The sequence below is a fragment of the Alligator sinensis genome, unplaced genomic scaffold (assembly GCF_000455745.1).
Source record: "Alligator sinensis unplaced genomic scaffold, ASM45574v1 scaffold992_1, whole genome shotgun sequence".
Lineage (NCBI taxonomy): Eukaryota > Metazoa > Chordata > Crocodylia > Alligatoridae > Alligator > Alligator sinensis.
This window is the reverse complement of record NW_005842422.1, coordinates 953,495-972,240: the sequence shown is the minus strand read 5'-3', so window position 1 is coordinate 972,240 and position 18,746 is coordinate 953,495. Positions and strand designations below refer to the sequence as shown.

General features: G+C 43.0%; 1 protein-coding gene across 1 annotated transcript in view; it reads left to right on the top strand.

Moving 5' to 3' along the window:
* The window catches only part of SNAP25 (synaptosome associated protein 25), a 95,310-nt gene that overhangs the window by 48,733 nt on the left and 27,831 nt on the right, over nucleotides 1–18,746 (top strand). Inside the window, exons 2-3 of the mRNA XM_006030115.3 lie at nucleotides 7,996–8,140; nucleotides 9,098–9,139. Coding sequence (XP_006030177.1) covers nucleotides 8,069–8,140; nucleotides 9,098–9,139 — 114 coding nt within the window. The 5' untranslated portion in view covers nucleotides 7,996–8,068. The remainder of the gene's footprint in view (nucleotides 1–7,995; nucleotides 8,141–9,097; nucleotides 9,140–18,746) is intronic.

The window sequence follows — 18,746 nt, the reverse complement described above, 5'->3', positions numbered from 1 at the left end:
TTGAACTCAAGAATTTATAATTGGAAATGATGCCATATCCTTCCTAACACTTCACATGATCAGGCACCCAGCTCTCTCTCTCACAGGGTTTCATATAGGGATAATAATGCTTACCCATCTTTTCAAGGCTCTTTGGAATTTACAAAAGAAAAGTACAGTTATTGGAGCTCTCTTATTTTTTATATTCTTTGAGTGGAATATGTCAATGCCATCATCCTCTGGCTAGAAATATCCATGGGAAAAATAGATATGCCCTTTAATAACAGCGAGAATGCTTAAAAAGGAACACTTTATCACAGTGTTGACTTTGCCTTGGTAAATTGCAGCATTTCCATTTTCCTATACCTATTGTGTTGAAGTGTTTATATCTCAGCAAAGCTAATATTTCCTTCCAAAGGTCATTCTTTGTGGTTCTGTCTCTGCGGGGATAGATAAAGGGTTGACTTAGAGCTTTAAAATAACTTCCACATAGATATTACATTCTAGCTATGAGATTCTATATTGCAGCGGAGCAGAACTGTAATAAAGCTGCAAAATAAGAGAGCCAGGGTGCTTGTACACATGATGCCATGACCATGTACACGTGACAAACATGTCACTGTGTGGCTTAATAGCATCATACTGTACACGTGCAAATGAGTTTGCACGGTTACAAACTAAACTACATCCCAATGGAGTTCAGTTGGAAATGTTGCAAATTGTAACAATGCCCCCCAGCCATGGGAGAAGCAGCCAGGCTCTGCAGAAAAATAGAAATCGGGCCCCTTGCTGCTTCTGCTTTCAGGCTCAGGGAAGCATTGGATCAGGTGCCTCTAAGCCAGGGCAGCACCCAGCCAGCTAGCAAACTGCCTGGGCTTCCAGCGCCCTGTGCACCATCCCCGCTGCCTTCCTAGCCACCAGCAAACCCAGCTGCCCTCCTGCTGCTTTCACGTGCTGTCCCAGGAGCAAGCCAGCCAATTCCTGGGTGGCCCAGGCATCCTGCCAGCTGCAGGAGTCTGCTGAAGACAGAAGCAGTGAGAGACCCAATCCTTTTTTTCTTGGTTTTTTTTTTGGTGGAGCCTGCCCATCTCTCCCATGGCCAGGGTTGTGCTGCCAGCACGTTGAGTGGCCCCTGAGCTGCAGGGGGCCCCAGTCCTTCCCTCTGCAGTGATGGTACCCCCTGGGGCTGCCTGGGAGGGCTGCTATTGGGCTGGGTGCTATCGCAGCTTGAGGTCAGGGAAGAGTTGGATCGAGCCAGGTGCTGCCTCCAAGCTGGGGCAGCACCATGGAGGGAAGGACCAGGCCCCCCCACAGCTCAGGGGCCACTCAGCCTACTGGTAGCAACTCCCCCTGCTCCCCCAGCCTTGGGCAGGCTCTGGCTCCGATTAAAAGATAGGGTCCCTTGCCATAATGTGACAGAAATACTGAAATGATGAATTGTTTCAATTTAGGGGAATAGAATAAAACCCTGAGGACTAAACCTCTGTCACATGTACAAGTGCTCAGTGTTCAAACTGGAGGATACCCTACGTTCTCCTCAGCCCATTTCTTTTATAGACTTTCTTTAACTCTTTAATTCCTACCATGCTTCTGTATCTATGTCAGTATAATTTATAAATTCTGTTCACAGTGACATTGGTTTAAATTCACTGTAGTCAGTGGGCTCATCTACATGCTCATTAATATGCCATTATAACAGCGCATTGTTTAGTACTTGTAATCACACAGGCACTAACTTAATGTGCCATAATCAGCGCTACTACACATTAGCACAGGCGCGTGCTTTTTAAGTGTTGTTAATGTTCAGTAGACTAGTTCCACTGTGCATTAGCACAGTTTTTTCATGCTGGACTAATGCACAGTAGAATGAAGTCTACTGCATTGTTAGCATCTCATGTAGATGCACCCACTGGAGTTCTTTTAATTTAGATTAGGGCATCCAAAGGTTCTTAAATGAGTTAAGCACCCAACAACTAATGAATTTCAATGACTACTGGGTTCCTAAGTGAGAAATCCCCATCTCTAGCAACAACCAGTATAAACTGTAAAATCTGCACAATTTCAGCCTGTATCCAGACATCTTCAGCGCTTAAGGAGTTTACTGTATTGTGGGCAAACAAGCAACTTCTATTGATTTGCATGTGTGGCTTTCTATTAAATAGAGTTGAATCAGCACTGCTCTAGGGCACTTTTCTGACTAAAACTGGATGCAAAATGACTTGCCTGGAAGAATGCTTTTCTGCTTCTTGAGCCATTCTAGGTGCTTTATGAATAGCAAATAATTTTAATAGGCTTGTCAAGTCTAGCTGTTTAGCACAAAACACTTCTCCAGCAACAACCTCCGACATTTTTTAAGTTGATGTCAAATGAGAAGCGTCTATCGCTAAATGTGAACATGGTGGCCTTAATTACTTAGAAATTATGCATCTAAGGGCAGATTACAAGGGCTCCATTCTTGCACCTTCCTTTCACCAGCCAGACCTATCACTGATTCATGATCATCATAAAGTGTAGCAGTAAGATCAAGAGTTATATGGACTGGAAAGAGATCTACTTGTTAACTAATTTATCTGTGGAATGGTTAGTAACTATGGAGATAAGGAAACAGACAGACACCAGTATTTTGTATTAATTGAACAAGCGTTCAACTCTATTTCAATCTGCTCAGGCTTCTGTCACCCCTTAGTTTCTACTGGGCATGCTCAGAGGCTTAACACTGGGTCCAGTATAACTTTGCATCACTTCATTCATGTAGCAGTTTCTGTTGAAATAATAACCTATCCCTTCACCTAGGAGGCAAAAAGCAGGGGCTGACTTATTCTTCACCAACTTATAATCATATGAATGGATGCATCTAAACTAACCTCATTTCTCCCCTCCCCTAATATTCACTTGTCGCAACTTCAAAAGCACAAGCATAGGCAGGAATACAGCTAGTAGTATTTTAAGCAGCAAGTAACAGATCATTAAAAGGACTTAAGTGTTACAACCCCTAATTTTTAGTGTCTTGTTGCCTAATGAAATACAGAGCCCTCAGTTAGGGGTGCAGATTCCCTATAGAATGCATTGGGGAGAGTGGGATTCATAGAAGCCATCAAGCTGAGCTCTTACCTAAACAGGGCTATTTTTTAGCATCAGTGAAGAGTTTTCCAGAGATAAATCCTACTGTAAGCAAATACTCTGAAGAGATTTGTGTCCTCTGCTGAGCAAGCATTACAGGACATGAATGCCCACTCATCGTTAGACAGGGATGTTCTAGGCTTGATGGGCATCAAGTCTGCTGCTGACCATCTGTGAAGAACAGTTCAGGACAGAATATGTACTGAAAGTAATATGAATGGAGGCTGCCTTGTCCTTAGTCCAGAGGGACAGCTCTTCCATTACTTCACCTGGTTGCACGAAGAAGTTAGTTTTTTTAAATTCTGAATCAATAGGCTGGATGCTCAGGTCCTAAAAGCTAGTGACATAGTTCTTGCAAAGTTGGAGGTTTCTATTTATACCAGCCAAAAAATGGGCTCCAAGTGTTGAATGATCTTTTTTTTTCAACTATATGATAGCCCAGACAAAAAAGCACAAAAAAGGTGGGGGCACCTTGTATGCAGGAACCATTGCTTCCCAAAGTTCCCCCATTGTGTTCTTTGTTACTAAGACCCACAAAATGGGGAGCAGTTTTCAATCCACAGGGGGATGAACAGGAGAAATCGTATTTGAAGTCCTCTATAACAAGGAAAATTCTAGAAATGTTTTCTTTTTTATGATTTTAATTGTTATATGCGATTCAGGGCCCGATCCAACGTCCATGTAAGTGAGAACCAAGAAAGAAGTAAAGAAGGCAATTCCCAATTATGTCCATGGTATTGCATTTTGCCATGTCAAGTTAACTGAAAAATTTGGGGCAAAAGAGTATTCCATTTGAAAATACAATTTCTGTTAAATCAAACTGGGTCAATTCCAATGACACTTTCAATGGGGGGAAAAATCCTTCCTGGACTAGACTGCCCTTTCCACACTCCCATGTTGCACACTCCACATTCAGGAATGATTATGCAGGGAGTTGCATTCTGGGCCACAGAGATAGGCCTGGCCCATCCAAGGCAATGAAAATTCGTCATGGTGTTTCTACCATGAGGGGAATTAGCATTGTCAGGCTCTATACTACCTCCTACAGCACAATGGAATCACCATGCGCTGCTCACTCTGAGAATGTTCTTACTTCAGAGTAGAAAGATCCCTGGTGTGTCATCCATGGGGATCTCCTAATCTCTGGAGTGCCCTATCTTGTGTGAAACCTGTTTACTGTTGACACTGAGAAGCCCAAATACATTTGATGCCACACTGAACATTCACCATGAAATTAAGCCTTGTATTTGCATCAGCAGGGCCCACAGATGAATTCCTTGTGGGGGGTTCTAATGAACTGTGCAAACAACAAAAACATCAGGCAGCACTTCCCATCCAGACATTGGTCCCAGTGATGTTGGAACTTCTAATTATGATGTGACCCATCAGAAGAAGTAAACACCCTTCAAATGGAGATACTGAGATGCACTTGATGATTCTACCATGAAGCTGAGCCAAACTTGGGGGCTGGCTCTTTAAGATAGATTTCTTCCTGCTTGAACTTGAAAGAGCAAGAACAACCACAAGCGAGGGCATAGCTAATGTAAAAGCATGAAGGTCATGCATTTTCCCCAAAATAACCAGCACGGCAATTCTTTGCAAAAGCCTCAGAGGAAACACAGCAACTGTCTGGTTTTCTTATTTATATTTTATAAGAAAATAGGCCTTGATTCAGCAAATGTCCTTGACTCTCTGATCCCTGGAAGGCAATGGAAAAGAAAGGTTGGCCCACTGAAGAAGAACTCCCATGAAAGAATAAGGAAAAAAAAGAAAAGGATTGTCTATAACAATATGAAATATTACATAAAAGGATGCATAATCCAAGCCAGCATTTTGCTTGATACAAAACAATGGTTGATTGCTGTTTAGACACTGTTGTTTGATTGGTTTATCTTATTCTGATAAAATGGGAGCCAACAGTTGTATCATTGTTTAGCAACCTGCCTTTTGTTCAGTTTTAATTAGCAGACATATGCTAGCCAAGTAAACAAGCATGTTATTATCCATACTGTTGTGCAGAGTTCCTTCCAATAAATGCCAATTCAAATATACCTGTTTGTATAGTAAATATTAAGCATTCCATTCTCTGGATAATAGAAATGGGGGAGATGGCAGGAGGTTACTACAAAGGGTTTCTATGCGGAGTGGAAGGGATCAATCTTTCTGAGCATGGATGGATCGTTACATGGCATATCCATTACGGCTGTGCAAAATTTTGCCGGCTGTTTTGTTTCGGTGCTGTTTTGACTTGTTTTGAGCTCGAAACAGCGAAATCGAAACAAAACGAAGGGCTTTGAAACAGCCTCAAAACATTTCAAAACTTTTGAAACGTTTCGAGTTTCAAAGCTCAAGCTGGGTTTGCCTGCAGGGAAACAGAAAGTAAGGAGAGGGAGGGGGAAGAAAGGGGAGGGACGCAGTGAGGGCACACCTTAACACACACACTGAAGAAGCTCCTGAAGGAGAAGAAATGCTCTGTTACAGTTTGGCTGCCTGAGATGGTGCTGGTGCTACTGTGCTGCTCACTAAGTTATTATTAGTATTGCCTGTTGTTATTTAAAGTGGTGGTCTGGCCTGAGGCTGTAGGGGAGGAGGAGATCTCACTGAGGCACACTACCGTGTCATGTAGAGGCCCCAATGCCAGTGAGGGCATGCCTTAACACACACACACACACGTCATGAGTTTTACTTGTCAGCAGCTTGAGATGCAGTTTCCCAGAAACCCTTGCACCTATCTCCTTGAAACCCGGCAGGCTTTGTGGCCTTGGCAGGAGCTAGCATGCCTGCAGTTTTCACCCCACTGTGCCTTAACACACACACACACACACACACACACACACACACGTGACACAAGTTTTATGTTCAAGAATTTGTGGTGCAGTTTCCCATAAACCCCTGTACTTGTGTGTTTGAAACCTGGCAGGCTTCACAGCCTCAGAAGGTTCTACCATCCCTACAAGTTTCATCCAAATCAGGCATGAAATCACAAAGTTATAGGCAGTTTTGTACTTCCCCATTATAGCCTATGGGCGAAACATCAAAACAGCATCAAAAACAGTAAAAGAGTTTGACTAAATGAAACAGAACAGGAGTTTCAAAATGAAACAAAACTTGAAATGAGACACTGTCCTGTCAAAGTGGCGAAACAGAAGTTGAAATGAAACTGTGCTGTTTTGCACAGCCCTAATATCCATATCTATATTGATCTTGCAGGCAAACCCTCTTTCTTTTCCCCAGGACCTTAAAGAGATGTCCCAGGCTTTCAGCCTGTGCTAGCCTACAACTGATGGCCCTTCCCCCCTCCTCTCCTGTGAGCGCTCCCTTGTGCATGCTGCAGACTGTCCTTTGAGTTTAGGATTTGGCCCTTACAGTCCTTGCCTACAGCCCTTCCTCACTCTGTGCTCCTATCTTCAGTCAGAGCACTGCTAGAGGTAGGGTTATCCTTGCATAAATATACAGAGGCTTTGTTTTTACAGACAGATATTATGGGCTGTCAAATTCCTGGGGCCAAGTTCTGTCCTGCTTGTATTTTTGTTTCATTAGGCCTGCACAGGTTGTAAAGCCGAGACAGAAATTGGCCTCCTCAGCTTTGCTTTCTTGCTTGGAGCAGCTTCAGTGAATGGAAGGATTTTTGTTCTGCCCTGCTGTGGTAATCGAGTAACATGGCAGGTGGTTAATGGCTGCTATTCTCAGTCCTCTGTGTGTCTTCACCCTCCCCTTGCAGCTGGATTAGTTCTTCCTGTGACAAATAAATCCAACCCTCAGTGAGCATTAATTTGCGACATGTCATGTTTGAATCTAGCAGAGAACTAAGCCAGTGTTCTTGTTACAAAGGCTTGACAGGCAGTAGGAAGGCTCACCTTTCTTAAACAAGTCATGCTCGGCAATCACAGCTAGCTGGCATCCTTTGAGTTTATAACAAAAAGTAAAACCTTCTTAAAAAAAGAATCAATGTGCCACATCCTGATCTTAGGCAAAGGTTTGCCTAATGGAGTTACTCTGGAATTAGAAGTACTTAAGGAAGGACTATAGAAAAAACCATTAGCTTAGGGGTTGGCAGCCTACAGTCTACAGGCCAGATCCAGTGCACAGCCTTCTCTGATGTTTCAGCAGAAACAAACAGTGGCATTGGCAGGGTCCCATGACTCGCCCACCTCTAACCTTAACCGAGTAATTTCGGACCACAACCTGAAAAGTTTGCAGACTATTGTGTTACCTCATAAATTCTACCCCCTGCCATACAGGTTTACCCCATTTAGGAAGCTTTATCATTGCCTTTCAACATCTCTGAGTCTAAATTAAAGTTTCTCAAAGAGATCCTAAACTGAAGAAACAAAAGGGCTAAATTGTTTTCAGCTGTTTGGCAGCTATGCGCATTTTTATTCACTATGGAAGTGGCCCTCTGGGTCATGCAGGCCTCCATGTCCTACGTGGAAAGAAATACACTTTGCAAGATAATATGGGTCAAAACCCTATGGGTGACTGCTTTCAACCTTGCCGAAGTACACACAGTGCTCAAGCCTGCTACTTCTAATTGAATGTTAGCCCTTTTGAATTTTCTATTTGAAACATGTTTGGTGCTTAGTGCCAGCAGAAATGTTGTGCTCAGAAAACAGAAAGAAATTATTTTTTCCTTGGTGTCTGCAGCACAGACACATTCCTGTTCATATTCAGGAAAGTGACTAATAGCCCAGAAATAGAAAATCACCTTGAAACACCCATGAGTGTTCTGTAGTTTGTAAAAAAAATTCTAAGCATGCTGAAAGATTTTGTGGAAAGAGCACTGATACAATAAAAGCATTTGGGGGAGGGGGCAGGGGGGGCTGATTTGTATGCACAAACCTGCCAAGCAGAATGAGATTAACCTCATGGTTTCTTTCCCTGCTTGCTGTATTCCAGGCTCATAGACAGAACAAACAGAAAACCTCGATCCAAAGACTCCACTAACACCACTAACACACCCACAGCTAAAATGGCCGAAGATGCTGACATGCGCAATGAGTTGGAAGAAATGCAACGGCGTGCCGACCAGCTGGCTGATGAGGTGAGACCAATGGCTGATGGGGGTGAGAAATTTAGAGCTTTTTTCTGATGGGCAACCTACATCCAGAAATGGGCATAAGCCTCTGTGATGTACTTGAAAGTCTGTTTCTGCTTTATGCTAGCTTTATACTGGTGTATTTTTTGACTGAGTGAAATTCTCTTCTTCCCCACACCAGTGACACAAGTGAGTTTGTCAGTGAGTTACTCCAGATTTCACTGGTGTCAGCCATCCCCTTAGGCTCTGGGGTCTACAGATATAAGATTAAAAACATGGGATAAGTTGGAAGAAAATATTAACCTCCTGTTTGGTTTCAAGCAAGGAGTTGCAGCTGAAGTGGAGACCAGTATTTACCCTCCAGCCAAGTATGTCCAGGAGCCATTTAAGCTATCTGATAGTGTTAAAATCTGAGAAAAAAAATATCTATGCAAGTCTTTACCCTTTACTCATCTTCTTCACACAAATTTGTCTCAGGTATTAGGATCAATATCAGTTTGAATGATCTCAGGAAGAAAAGCTGCAGTTTAATTTCTCCAGAGACTCTTCTAATTTGCCCAATTTAAGAGCAAGCATAAACCACCAATTCAGGTATTTTGGTTGGAAATTTTAGTTGGAAACCACAGAAGCTATTTTTAAAGTGGAATAGCTGCTTTCCAAAGCACTTTTTCTGCACAACATGATCAAGTTTACTGCAAACTCTGAATACAAATTCTTTAAAAAAAATCAAAGGCAGTAACAACTAGCAAAGTGATGCGATGGGGCAATACTTAAGCTGAAATCCTTAAAGTGGGTTGGAGATATCACAAACATTGTAGAGGGCCTGTATCTGAGGAAAGGTATGAAAACACTCAAAAGAATGTTCCTTCTCTCAGGGTAGTAACTCCATCGGTACAAGCCTATATGCTAGTAATAGAAACTGTGTTTACCAGATCTAACTTTCTTTTCCCTGATTTTTTCCAGTCACTGGAAAGCACCCGCCGTATGCTGCAGCTTGTTGAAGAGGTAAGGACTTGCAATTTATCCTTGCTTCCTTTGTAGATAAAGGTATTGGACAAAACATGAAACTTAGCATAGCCAATTGTTGGCAAGTAAATGCACGACCTACATTGCCAATTTATCATATTGGATAGATATTGCCATGCTTTATTTATCGTATTGAATAGGTATTTATCACATTGAATTTATCACATTGAATAGGTATTGGTCACTCCGTCCAAACCGATTTCCCATGGCCTGTCAATTACTTTCACAGTATTCCTAGGAATTAAGTCCATTTGAGATGCAGTACCTCAGTTGACATAGTCAGTCAAGCAATGTAAAGATTCAACTGAACTGCAGAGTAACTGCTGTGACCAGTGGCAAATAGTGATATTCTGCTCATATTTTAAATAGTAGGTTAACTGGAAACATCAATGCAACCTAAAATCAGCCATTAAGGACCTGATTCAATACTGGGTTTCTGCAGCTTCCTGCTAGCCTAACACTCTAGCAATATCAGAATACTGCAATGGAGAGAGTAGCTCTCTATTAACCTATCCTCCCATCTGAAGCAGCAGCAGAGCACCAGTCACTTGGATGCTCTAGAAATCCAGATTCACTTCTCTTTAAAACATTTAATGTAGATTTTAGGGCTTATGACAGGTGACAGACTGACAGCTCTGGAGACAGGAGTCCCCTGCTGCTCCACAATGGTGGGAGCAGCAGTGCAAGCTTGGTTAGTCTATCCTGCTTATATGGCTCATTCCTCACCTGGGAGTCAATCATCAAATCAAACTGATAGGGTGGAGGGTTTTACAAGTCTGACACCACCAAACTCAGCTCGCATTGGTCACCAATCAGCCATCAGGCAGTAAAATACTTGGATTCTACTGCCCTGCCACAATATTTCAATTCAGGCTGCTAGGATATTCATAGAGTCATAGATGCTAGGGTCGGAAGGGACCTCAATAGATCATCGAGTCCGACCCCCTGCATAGGCAGGAAAGAGGGCTGGGTTCAGATGACCCCAGCTAGATGCTTATCTAACCTCCTCTTGAAGACCCCCAGGGTAGGGGAGAGCACCACCTCCCTTGGGAGCCCATTCCAGATATGTTCATGGACTAATGGCATTTATACTAAGAGTCATCAGTACCAGCAGGCTTCCCACTGCAGGGCGCATTAGACCCAGAGATAGGGTCTCCTGCTTCATTCACACTGACATCAGTAGGCATGTCAAGAAAAGATGCAGCAGGAAGTGGCCTCAAGGTGCACATTTATAAGTTAGCACAAGCACCATCCTTGTAGTTCGTAGACATCTTCCTACTGTAGTTGAAATTGATGGAAGTTTGCCTCTGTGTTCAGTAGAGAGAAGGTTGAAATCTGATGTCCAGTGCCCATTAAAAAGAAGAGCTGTAATTCTCCTACTTTTGTCATCCCTGTAGCACTTCTGGTTTGTTCCCCCATAACACAAGCCTAATTGTTTCTTCCCCACCCTCAAACAACACAGACTTAACTGACTTGCCTCTGCCACCTCTCATTGCTCCCCATGATCATTTAACATGCCATTGACAAGCACTGCTTAGCTTTCTTCTTGTTTAACACTATCCTGGACACCCTCTGAGCTTCCCTCTGACCCTTCTACTCTGCTGAAACCAATCTCAAAGTTATTTGTACAAATTAAGAATAAGAGATAGCACCTGTCCCAAAATGTACAAGTCTAAACAGAGAAAGACCAGAGGTAGGAGAGGTAATGGAGGCACATGTAAAGACACATCTGGTCAATACGGGTGTCTTTACATGTGCCCCAGGGGAGGGAGGGGGGAATGACACTCAGGAGCCACTCTAGTTAAAGTGCACACAGTGTCTCACATATTCAGCATCCCATGCTTCAAATTGGCAGCAGGGGTGCTTTAATTAAAGCTCATTCCACAAACTTTAGTTAGTTAAAGTGCCCCCCACCACCATTTTGAAGCACAGGGATGCTGAATACATATGACACTGAGGCTACTGGAGCATGCTAATTAGCATGCTCCAGCAGATTTAATTAATTGAGTCTGCTCCTATGCATGCTAATTAACATGCATCGGAGTAGGTGTTGGGAACGTGTGTAGGTGCCCTGTCAGACTCGTGTCTCCTCAGCTCTGATCCAGTGACCTGTGTATTGAATGCTGGGTTCATCTACACATGCACTTTATTGCAGAGTTGACTAATTGGCTCCACAGTAAACTGTCACTGTTTATACTTGCACCCATATTAGGACAAAGTAAATTAGCCTGTAAAATTAGCTATGTTATTTGCAGGATTCTACGTTCTCATGGGTTTCCATATCCATGAATGTGAGGCTGAATTAAAATCCTTCTCCTTACGGTTTTGTTTGGGGTTGTTTTTTTTTTTGGGGGGGGGGGGGCGGAGGGAGAGGAGGGGCTGGATTCGGCAGTCTTCACAACTGGTTTGTCCATAAGAAGCTATTCCTTTATACTGTTTGTATTTCATTTGCATCCTGTTTGCTCCCATGCAAAATATCCATGTCTAACATGGTCATAGAGATTATTTAATCTGATTAATGATCAGGCCCTAATCATTGTTTTGGTTTCACTGTGCTTGGGCTACACAGTCAGAATAAAAAGACAGCTCTTGTCCGAAATTCTCTGCTATCTAAGCAATGCTCAGGGGTATTCTAGAAACATAAGGTTGAGATATGCCCTTGACACTGTAGGAGGTGGAAGACATACATTTGCATTGGCTACCAGCAGTGCAGGTCACAGTGCAGGGGATAAAATTGCCTCTTGGAGTGTTGTGCACTACCTGTGCAGATGGGCTGGAAATGGATAGTCCAGGAAAGGGTTCTGTTTTGGTTCTGCCTCTATCACGCATCTCCACTGAGACGACATAGAATGGAAGAGTCTTTTTCTGGTCCACATTTATAATGCTGCTTTGCCAGGAACAGATTACTTCCCCTGTGGAGCTACAGGGGAACCAGAGAAGAACTGTGACTGACCTGATAAATCCCACTTTCTTCCTTGGTCTGCTCCTAGGCAGTAAAGCTACACACTGACAGAGTACATTATCAAGTAAAAGACTAGGATAGCAGTCTGTGACACTTACTATATCAATAAAATGTACAATTACATCTATGATTATCAGGGATTACAAGTATAAAATCTAAGACTCTCAACTGCTGCTATAACATATTACAAATTTACATTTATTATGGTACCACCGTGAACTGTGCGCACCAAAAGGTGAGCATGATCTAGGGCTAAAGGACTCAGACTAAACCACCATCATATAGAGTTTGTTTGCAGTTCAAACTTTTCACCCGTGAGCTCATTTTCAATACAGAACAACACAATAGGGGTAAGCAATGTTTCTACCATGATCCCTACAAGCAACTAGAATAGCCTTTAAAAAAAAAATCAATTATCATTAAAAAAAGACTGTTTCTAGACATGAGCTAGAAAGGAAAAAAAAAAAAAGCCTCCCCCCAGCAAGATCAGTACTGCAGGGATCTCAACAAGAGAGCACTCAATGGGATGTACAGACAAAACAACTCCTTTGTAAACTCAAAGCCAAATGGGGGCCTATTTTCTCATCTCATCAGACATGATTTTACATTTAAGTTAACTAATATTTTAGAACTGAAAATAAGTTATACAGATTTTATTTTATAAACTTATGGTGCCATTTCAAGATGGACAATAAATGAAGGTTCACATTTTCACTGACTTTCCTATCCAGAAACATGTCTTCATCTATAATGGAGAAATATGCCCTTTGGCCTGAATGCTGCACACAGATGTATTTGTTTCAGGAAACCTAGGGTGCAGACAGAAGTGCAGCTCCCCGCTATACCCAAGAAGGCTTTGCAGGAAGCATTCTGAGTTGCAACGATCCCCCAGACCAAACAGAAGTTCACTGTTGGCTCCAGAGGGGAGGGGAATCTAGCTGCTACCTGCCAGCCTGTAGCCAGTTTCCTCTAGCAATGGGCTCTCCTCTCTGCCAGCTCCCTCCCAGCCCATGCTGTTTTCAGAATGGGAGGAGGGCAAAGGGAGCAGAGGGAGCTTGTTTTAGGGGTTCCTTAGCCAACACTGGAGGGTGGGATGGGTGAATTAAATGCACCCGTCCCACCCACCCCCAGCACAGGCTGAAGAGCCCCCCAGATCAAACTCACCCAGCTCCCTTTCTCCCTTCCCATTCTGAAAGCAGCAACAGACTGGGAGGATCACAAACATAAGTTACGGAAGAAACTGTTTTGAAATGTCTTCATCTGAATCCTCATGCAGATTTTCACCCAATCCACCATTTTTGAAGCAATCTGCAGCTCTGAACTTGTATTTGGTCATGGCTAGGGACTGCTTTCTGTGGCCAGATTAGGCAAAAATTGTCACTTCTATTTGAGCCCCTAGGGTCTGATTCCAAGCCTTTTGAAGTCGATTGCAAAAGTCCCTTTGACATGATTAAGCTTTGGATCTAGCCACTGGTTAAAAGAGAACTAACATTAGTTTACATGGCTTTTTAGAAACAGGTATCTACCAAAACTGGGATAACTTTGTTGGCAGTGGTAAGAACATGGGGCCAAATTCTCAGCATGTATAAATCAGTGTAACTCAGTGGTGTACCTATGTGGGCGGTGGGGGTCCTGGGCACCAGCCTGACGGGGGGCACCAGCTGAGCCCTCCATGGGGTACTTTGTCCCTGGTGGCACTTTCGGTTTTGCCGCTGGCATTTTTGGGCTCGGTGATCAGCTGCCGGGGGATCCCCCTCCTCCGCGCCCCCCCTGCTTGGCAATTGGCTGCAGGGGGGTAGGGGAGGGGGTGGCACGTTGCAAATACAAGCATTGCCCCCCGGTGCCAGAGACCCACGGTATGCCACTGGCTTAACTGCACTGAAGTTGAATTACGCCAGCCAAAGACTGGCCCCACAGGCTTCAATCAAGATACACAAATTTAGCCTACCTGAGGACATTTGGGTAAATCCCCATAGTAAAAGAACCAACTAATCCCTTTGATCAGATGTTCAGAAACACTGCAGTATTATTAGGACTATTGCTAACTCAAAGAAGAGCTGAGTTGTATTAGAATGCACAATTAGGAAATGCATCTCTGACCACACTTTTACCTTTAGGGTATTGACACTTCTCCTTAGTGTCTTTATAAACTGCTGGCAATGTCAGTCTGTCCTGATACATAATTGTCTGCACTAATTTATTTAGAAGCAAGTCTATAAGCCATAATGATTGAAGTGAAATTCTTTATCTAAGTGGATTTTTATGTGTACTACAATACTGGCTCGTGATCTGGCATATATTCGGTTCTCAACATACCTACGGAAACAAACGGAAAGCATCTGCCATCATTGTGATTCTCCAGCTGGATACACTTTCTGGGCCTGATACTACCACTGTTTTGAAACCTTGTCTCAACCTCTGCATCTGTGCAAAGTATGTGTAAAACACAACCTAATCAGAATGGCTGCATTTTGCATCTGCTCTGTACAAGTTTGAGTGACTGCACACGGTACAAAGCAGGTTCTCTGTGTTTTCAAAATGATTGATGTGGTTTGAGTAATCATTGCATTGTCTTTCCTAGTTCCTTATCCTTCTTGGGCAATTAAGAGAAATAATGACAATAACTCAGCAATTATATAGTAATACACTTCATTCCTAGAATGCTATGCAAATTCCAATGGTGGTTGTTATGCTGATTTCACTGGGCTTTGAATGAGACCCTAATAAAAACCCTGTTACAGAAGATGGAGGGTAATGTAACTCTATGAAATCCACCAGGGATCCAAATTCTACTCTCAGTTGCACTGGTTTTTCCTGCAGTAAAACCAGATTTACAATGATGTGTCTAAGAATGGAATTAGGGTGCAGCAGTTTTAAAATCACAGGTTCTGGCTTTCTAATCAGAAAACATCATTTTGACCTTTGACAAGAAAACATCAGAACATGTCATTCACTTGAAACACATAAATAATTTCCTTAACTGCAACTGGATTACTCACATGTTTAAAGATTAACATAAACTCAGATTCTCTTTGATCAGGTACCGTAGTGTGATATTGTAGCCATGACAGTCCAGAAATTATGCAAGAGGCTAGGATTTCTTGGGGTGATATCTTTTATTGGACTAATTGGGTGCATCTACACATACGATTAAAGGCAGAGCAATAAACTGACAGTTTGTGCCAGAATCAACTGCTCCCTAGCACAGCATCTACACGTGCCCAGGACTGCGGCACTTTGAGCTGGGGTGGAGCAACCCTGGGCTGGCAGGGTGCCCAGGGGGTCAGCCCCAAGTTCCAGGTGGCAGCGTCGGGTGGTAAAAGGCCTGGTTGGGGCATGAGTGTGCTAAAGTGAGGGGCTAGATGGCAGGCAACCCTTGCATTTTAGCACCCTCATGCCCCAGCCAGCCCTGGTCACTGTCTACATGTGCATTTCAGCACATGTAAGTACTCCACCATAAGATAGTATTGTGTCCGACAGTCTTATCTTAAAGCAGAGTTAATTAATTTACTGTTCCCTAATACCAGCACATGCATAGATGGTGATGCTGTACTGCAGAGCGAATTAGTCTACTCTGCAGTAATGCACATTGGACAAACTTTCAGATGCAAAACATGCTTCATCAGGTCAGACTTGATACCAAATGTCTTGCGTTCAAAAGCTTCTTTGCTCAGGACACTTATTAAAAGGCGGTGTTACTGTCATTTAAAATGCGGGAGTTGGAAAGATGTGGAAGTATTTTTTTTCAGATTTTTTATTTTATATGAATTGTATTATTCTGTTAATGTGCTTAAGCTTTAAATATTCAGAGTCCCTGGTTCAAAAACAGCTTGGGATGGAAGCAACCAAGTCCTGGAAGCCATAGTCTTGTCATTCTAAATCTTGTAAAAATCCAGTGCTTCCAGTGAAGTTTCATATGTGAAACCACTGAAGGAGAGGGGCCTTGGTCATAACCATCTGATGGCTGTTCCATGGTTTATGTGAAAGTTTTTGGTGGTGTCAGTCCTCCAGTTTCAACTGGAGATGTGTCCACTTCACGAAAACAAAAACACAATGTTTTATTTGTACTAATTAGCATGTATCTTGCCAGCCTCTGCAAAGACCAAAACCTGAGAGGACAGTGAGACAGACTGTTCATTTCTAGAGTTGGGGTGGACATATTATGGCAGGCCCATCTGGCAAAGATTATACTGCCCTGAGAAAAAATAGAGGACCGAAGCCTATAGCACTCATTTAGAAACGCAATACATACCTTGTCTTTTCTTTTTAAAAGGACATAAGTGTAAGGTGTTCAGGTATCAGAAGTGCTTTGGCAAAGCATGATGGTCCCAATTCTTTTCTCAGATACAAAAGAAAGACAAAGGTAAACATCAGCCAAACTGAGAAGAGAATGCTGCACTTAGTAATTTGGAAACTCTACCTTAAATAACAAGGGATAAGGTCCTGCACTACAAGGAAACCATGTGCACTATAGAGTCCCATGCACCATTTGCATTTTTCTCATGTCTTTGGCATGGGCTACTCCATGTATGTGCTCTATATTTACACAAAAATGAAATTTCCAATTCAATTTCATAAGAGACAGTGGATTGCAGATCCTACATCTTAGTAAATACATCCATGGCAGAAGCTACACATTAAAGGTCATTTCCTGGCCTCACCACAGTTTTACAACCACATCAGTGAATTTCAGCCTACTTGCTGAGAATACATTCTGTTCATGTGGCAAATCCTGCTCTTTCCCAAGGCCATAATAGGAGCTCCTGGGTCCTGAGCATGTGTGAAAGTCTGCATCATTTTAGATGCCTAAATGAGAGCAAGAATCTTTTGAAAATCTGGCCTTAGTCCAAATTTCAGTGAAAGAAGCTGGAAAAAAAAATCAAAGAATATTAAAAAAGAGAAAGATTTTCACTTGGTGCCAGATCCAACTACTGTTCACATCAGCAGACTTCTTATGAGCTTCAGCAGGCTTTTTGCAGACCTCAAATGTCCATACATCTATTCACTCCACTGTCAATTAAATTTTTGGAGTTTTGCCAATGTATTATCATTGTGGGCACATACACCAAGCTTCCTTGATAACAAATACAGTATGGCTTGATAAAGCACAACAGCACACCTGGCCAGGTAGGTACAAGACAGCTGCACCCATGTTGCTCAGTGCAAAGATTTGCACAAAGGATTTAGCACCATCTGTAAAGTCTATGGGCCAGTGGTGCAGTCTTCCTCCCAGCAAAGCTCTATGAATGGAGGTTGTACCTGAGCAAAGACCATAGGGTCAGACACTGATGTCTGTATTTGGTATTTAACTGTATCTGGCTTATTCTAAGCCTAACAGGTTTGATGAAAACTGACAATACTTGTCAGATCACAAACAGAATTGCAGGTCTTCAGGGGCCTGCATTTGGAAGGGAACTATGTCTGAGAGTACAGACTGCGTCAATGAGCCAGAGGTCAAGGAAGGAAAGAGGAGAAGCCAGAGTACCCCTCCGAGCAATCGGATGCTGCCTGCCAAAGGACCAGAAATGAACAGCTGTAGGGCTCAGGGGAGCTTGGGGAAGAAGAATGTGGCTGGCTTCTCCTTTCTCCACCCTCACTCTCCTTTTGAATTCACTGAAAGGGAGGTGAGAGAAGCAGGTGGACATTTTTTTTTTAAACCAGCCACCTGCTGGGTACAGTTCAGTAGATAGGGTGGGCCAGAAACAGGAGTGTAGGCACTCACATTGCTTGCAACTGGCCTGAGCACAGAGAGGAGCAGGACAGGCTCTGACAGCTGAGCAGTCCCCGAGTGTGTTAGAAACTCAGTCGCACAGCTGAGCCAATGCACTGCACACGCTGCCAGACTGCCTCAGGACACTCAGCACAGGGAGCGCGTGGACTGGGCAGCCGACAGCCTGATAGGCAGCACAGACATCCACCCCAGTTTCCAGACAGAGGCAGGAGCTGGCTGTTACAAGAAAAGCAGTATGCATGGAATATTTGGCTCAGGATATTTAATGCTGGAAGACCGAGTTCTGTGTTAGCTCTATGGCAAAAACACAAAAATAAGAGATGGGGCACTGGGTTCTGGTTCCCTGGCATTCCTAGAGTTCCAGCACATCCTTGAGCTTGTAACTGAATCTTCCAATGTGCTCGCCAAATGGAGACAGCCATCCTTGTCTGCAATACAGGGGCATCATGCTATTAAGTAAATAGATGTTGATGAAGCAGTGCAGCTACTTCCTGTGCACTTAGAGGAGACCCCTTGTGCCAGTAACCATTATTTATTACCAAGGTGTCAATATTCTGCAGTAGTCTTGCTTGATTGACTCCTGAAATGCAACAGACACAGGATATTTAGACTATTAATTATTCATTATCATTATTGTTGTACTGAGCAGGATGGGTCTGCTTTTCCCTTACTGAATTAAAAAAAGAGCTATGAAATACAGCTTAGTATTGAAAAACACCTAGAAATAATACCACATTACCACGTTCCAAAACAAGGACAGTAAATGCAAATGCCACATTTGTAGAGGATGCTTTTCCATTGGAAGAGGTAGTCAGGATTTTTAAAAAGTACTCAGCTTTGACCTACCTCTGCTCTTAATGAAGACGATGGCAAAACTCCCCTCACCCTCAGCA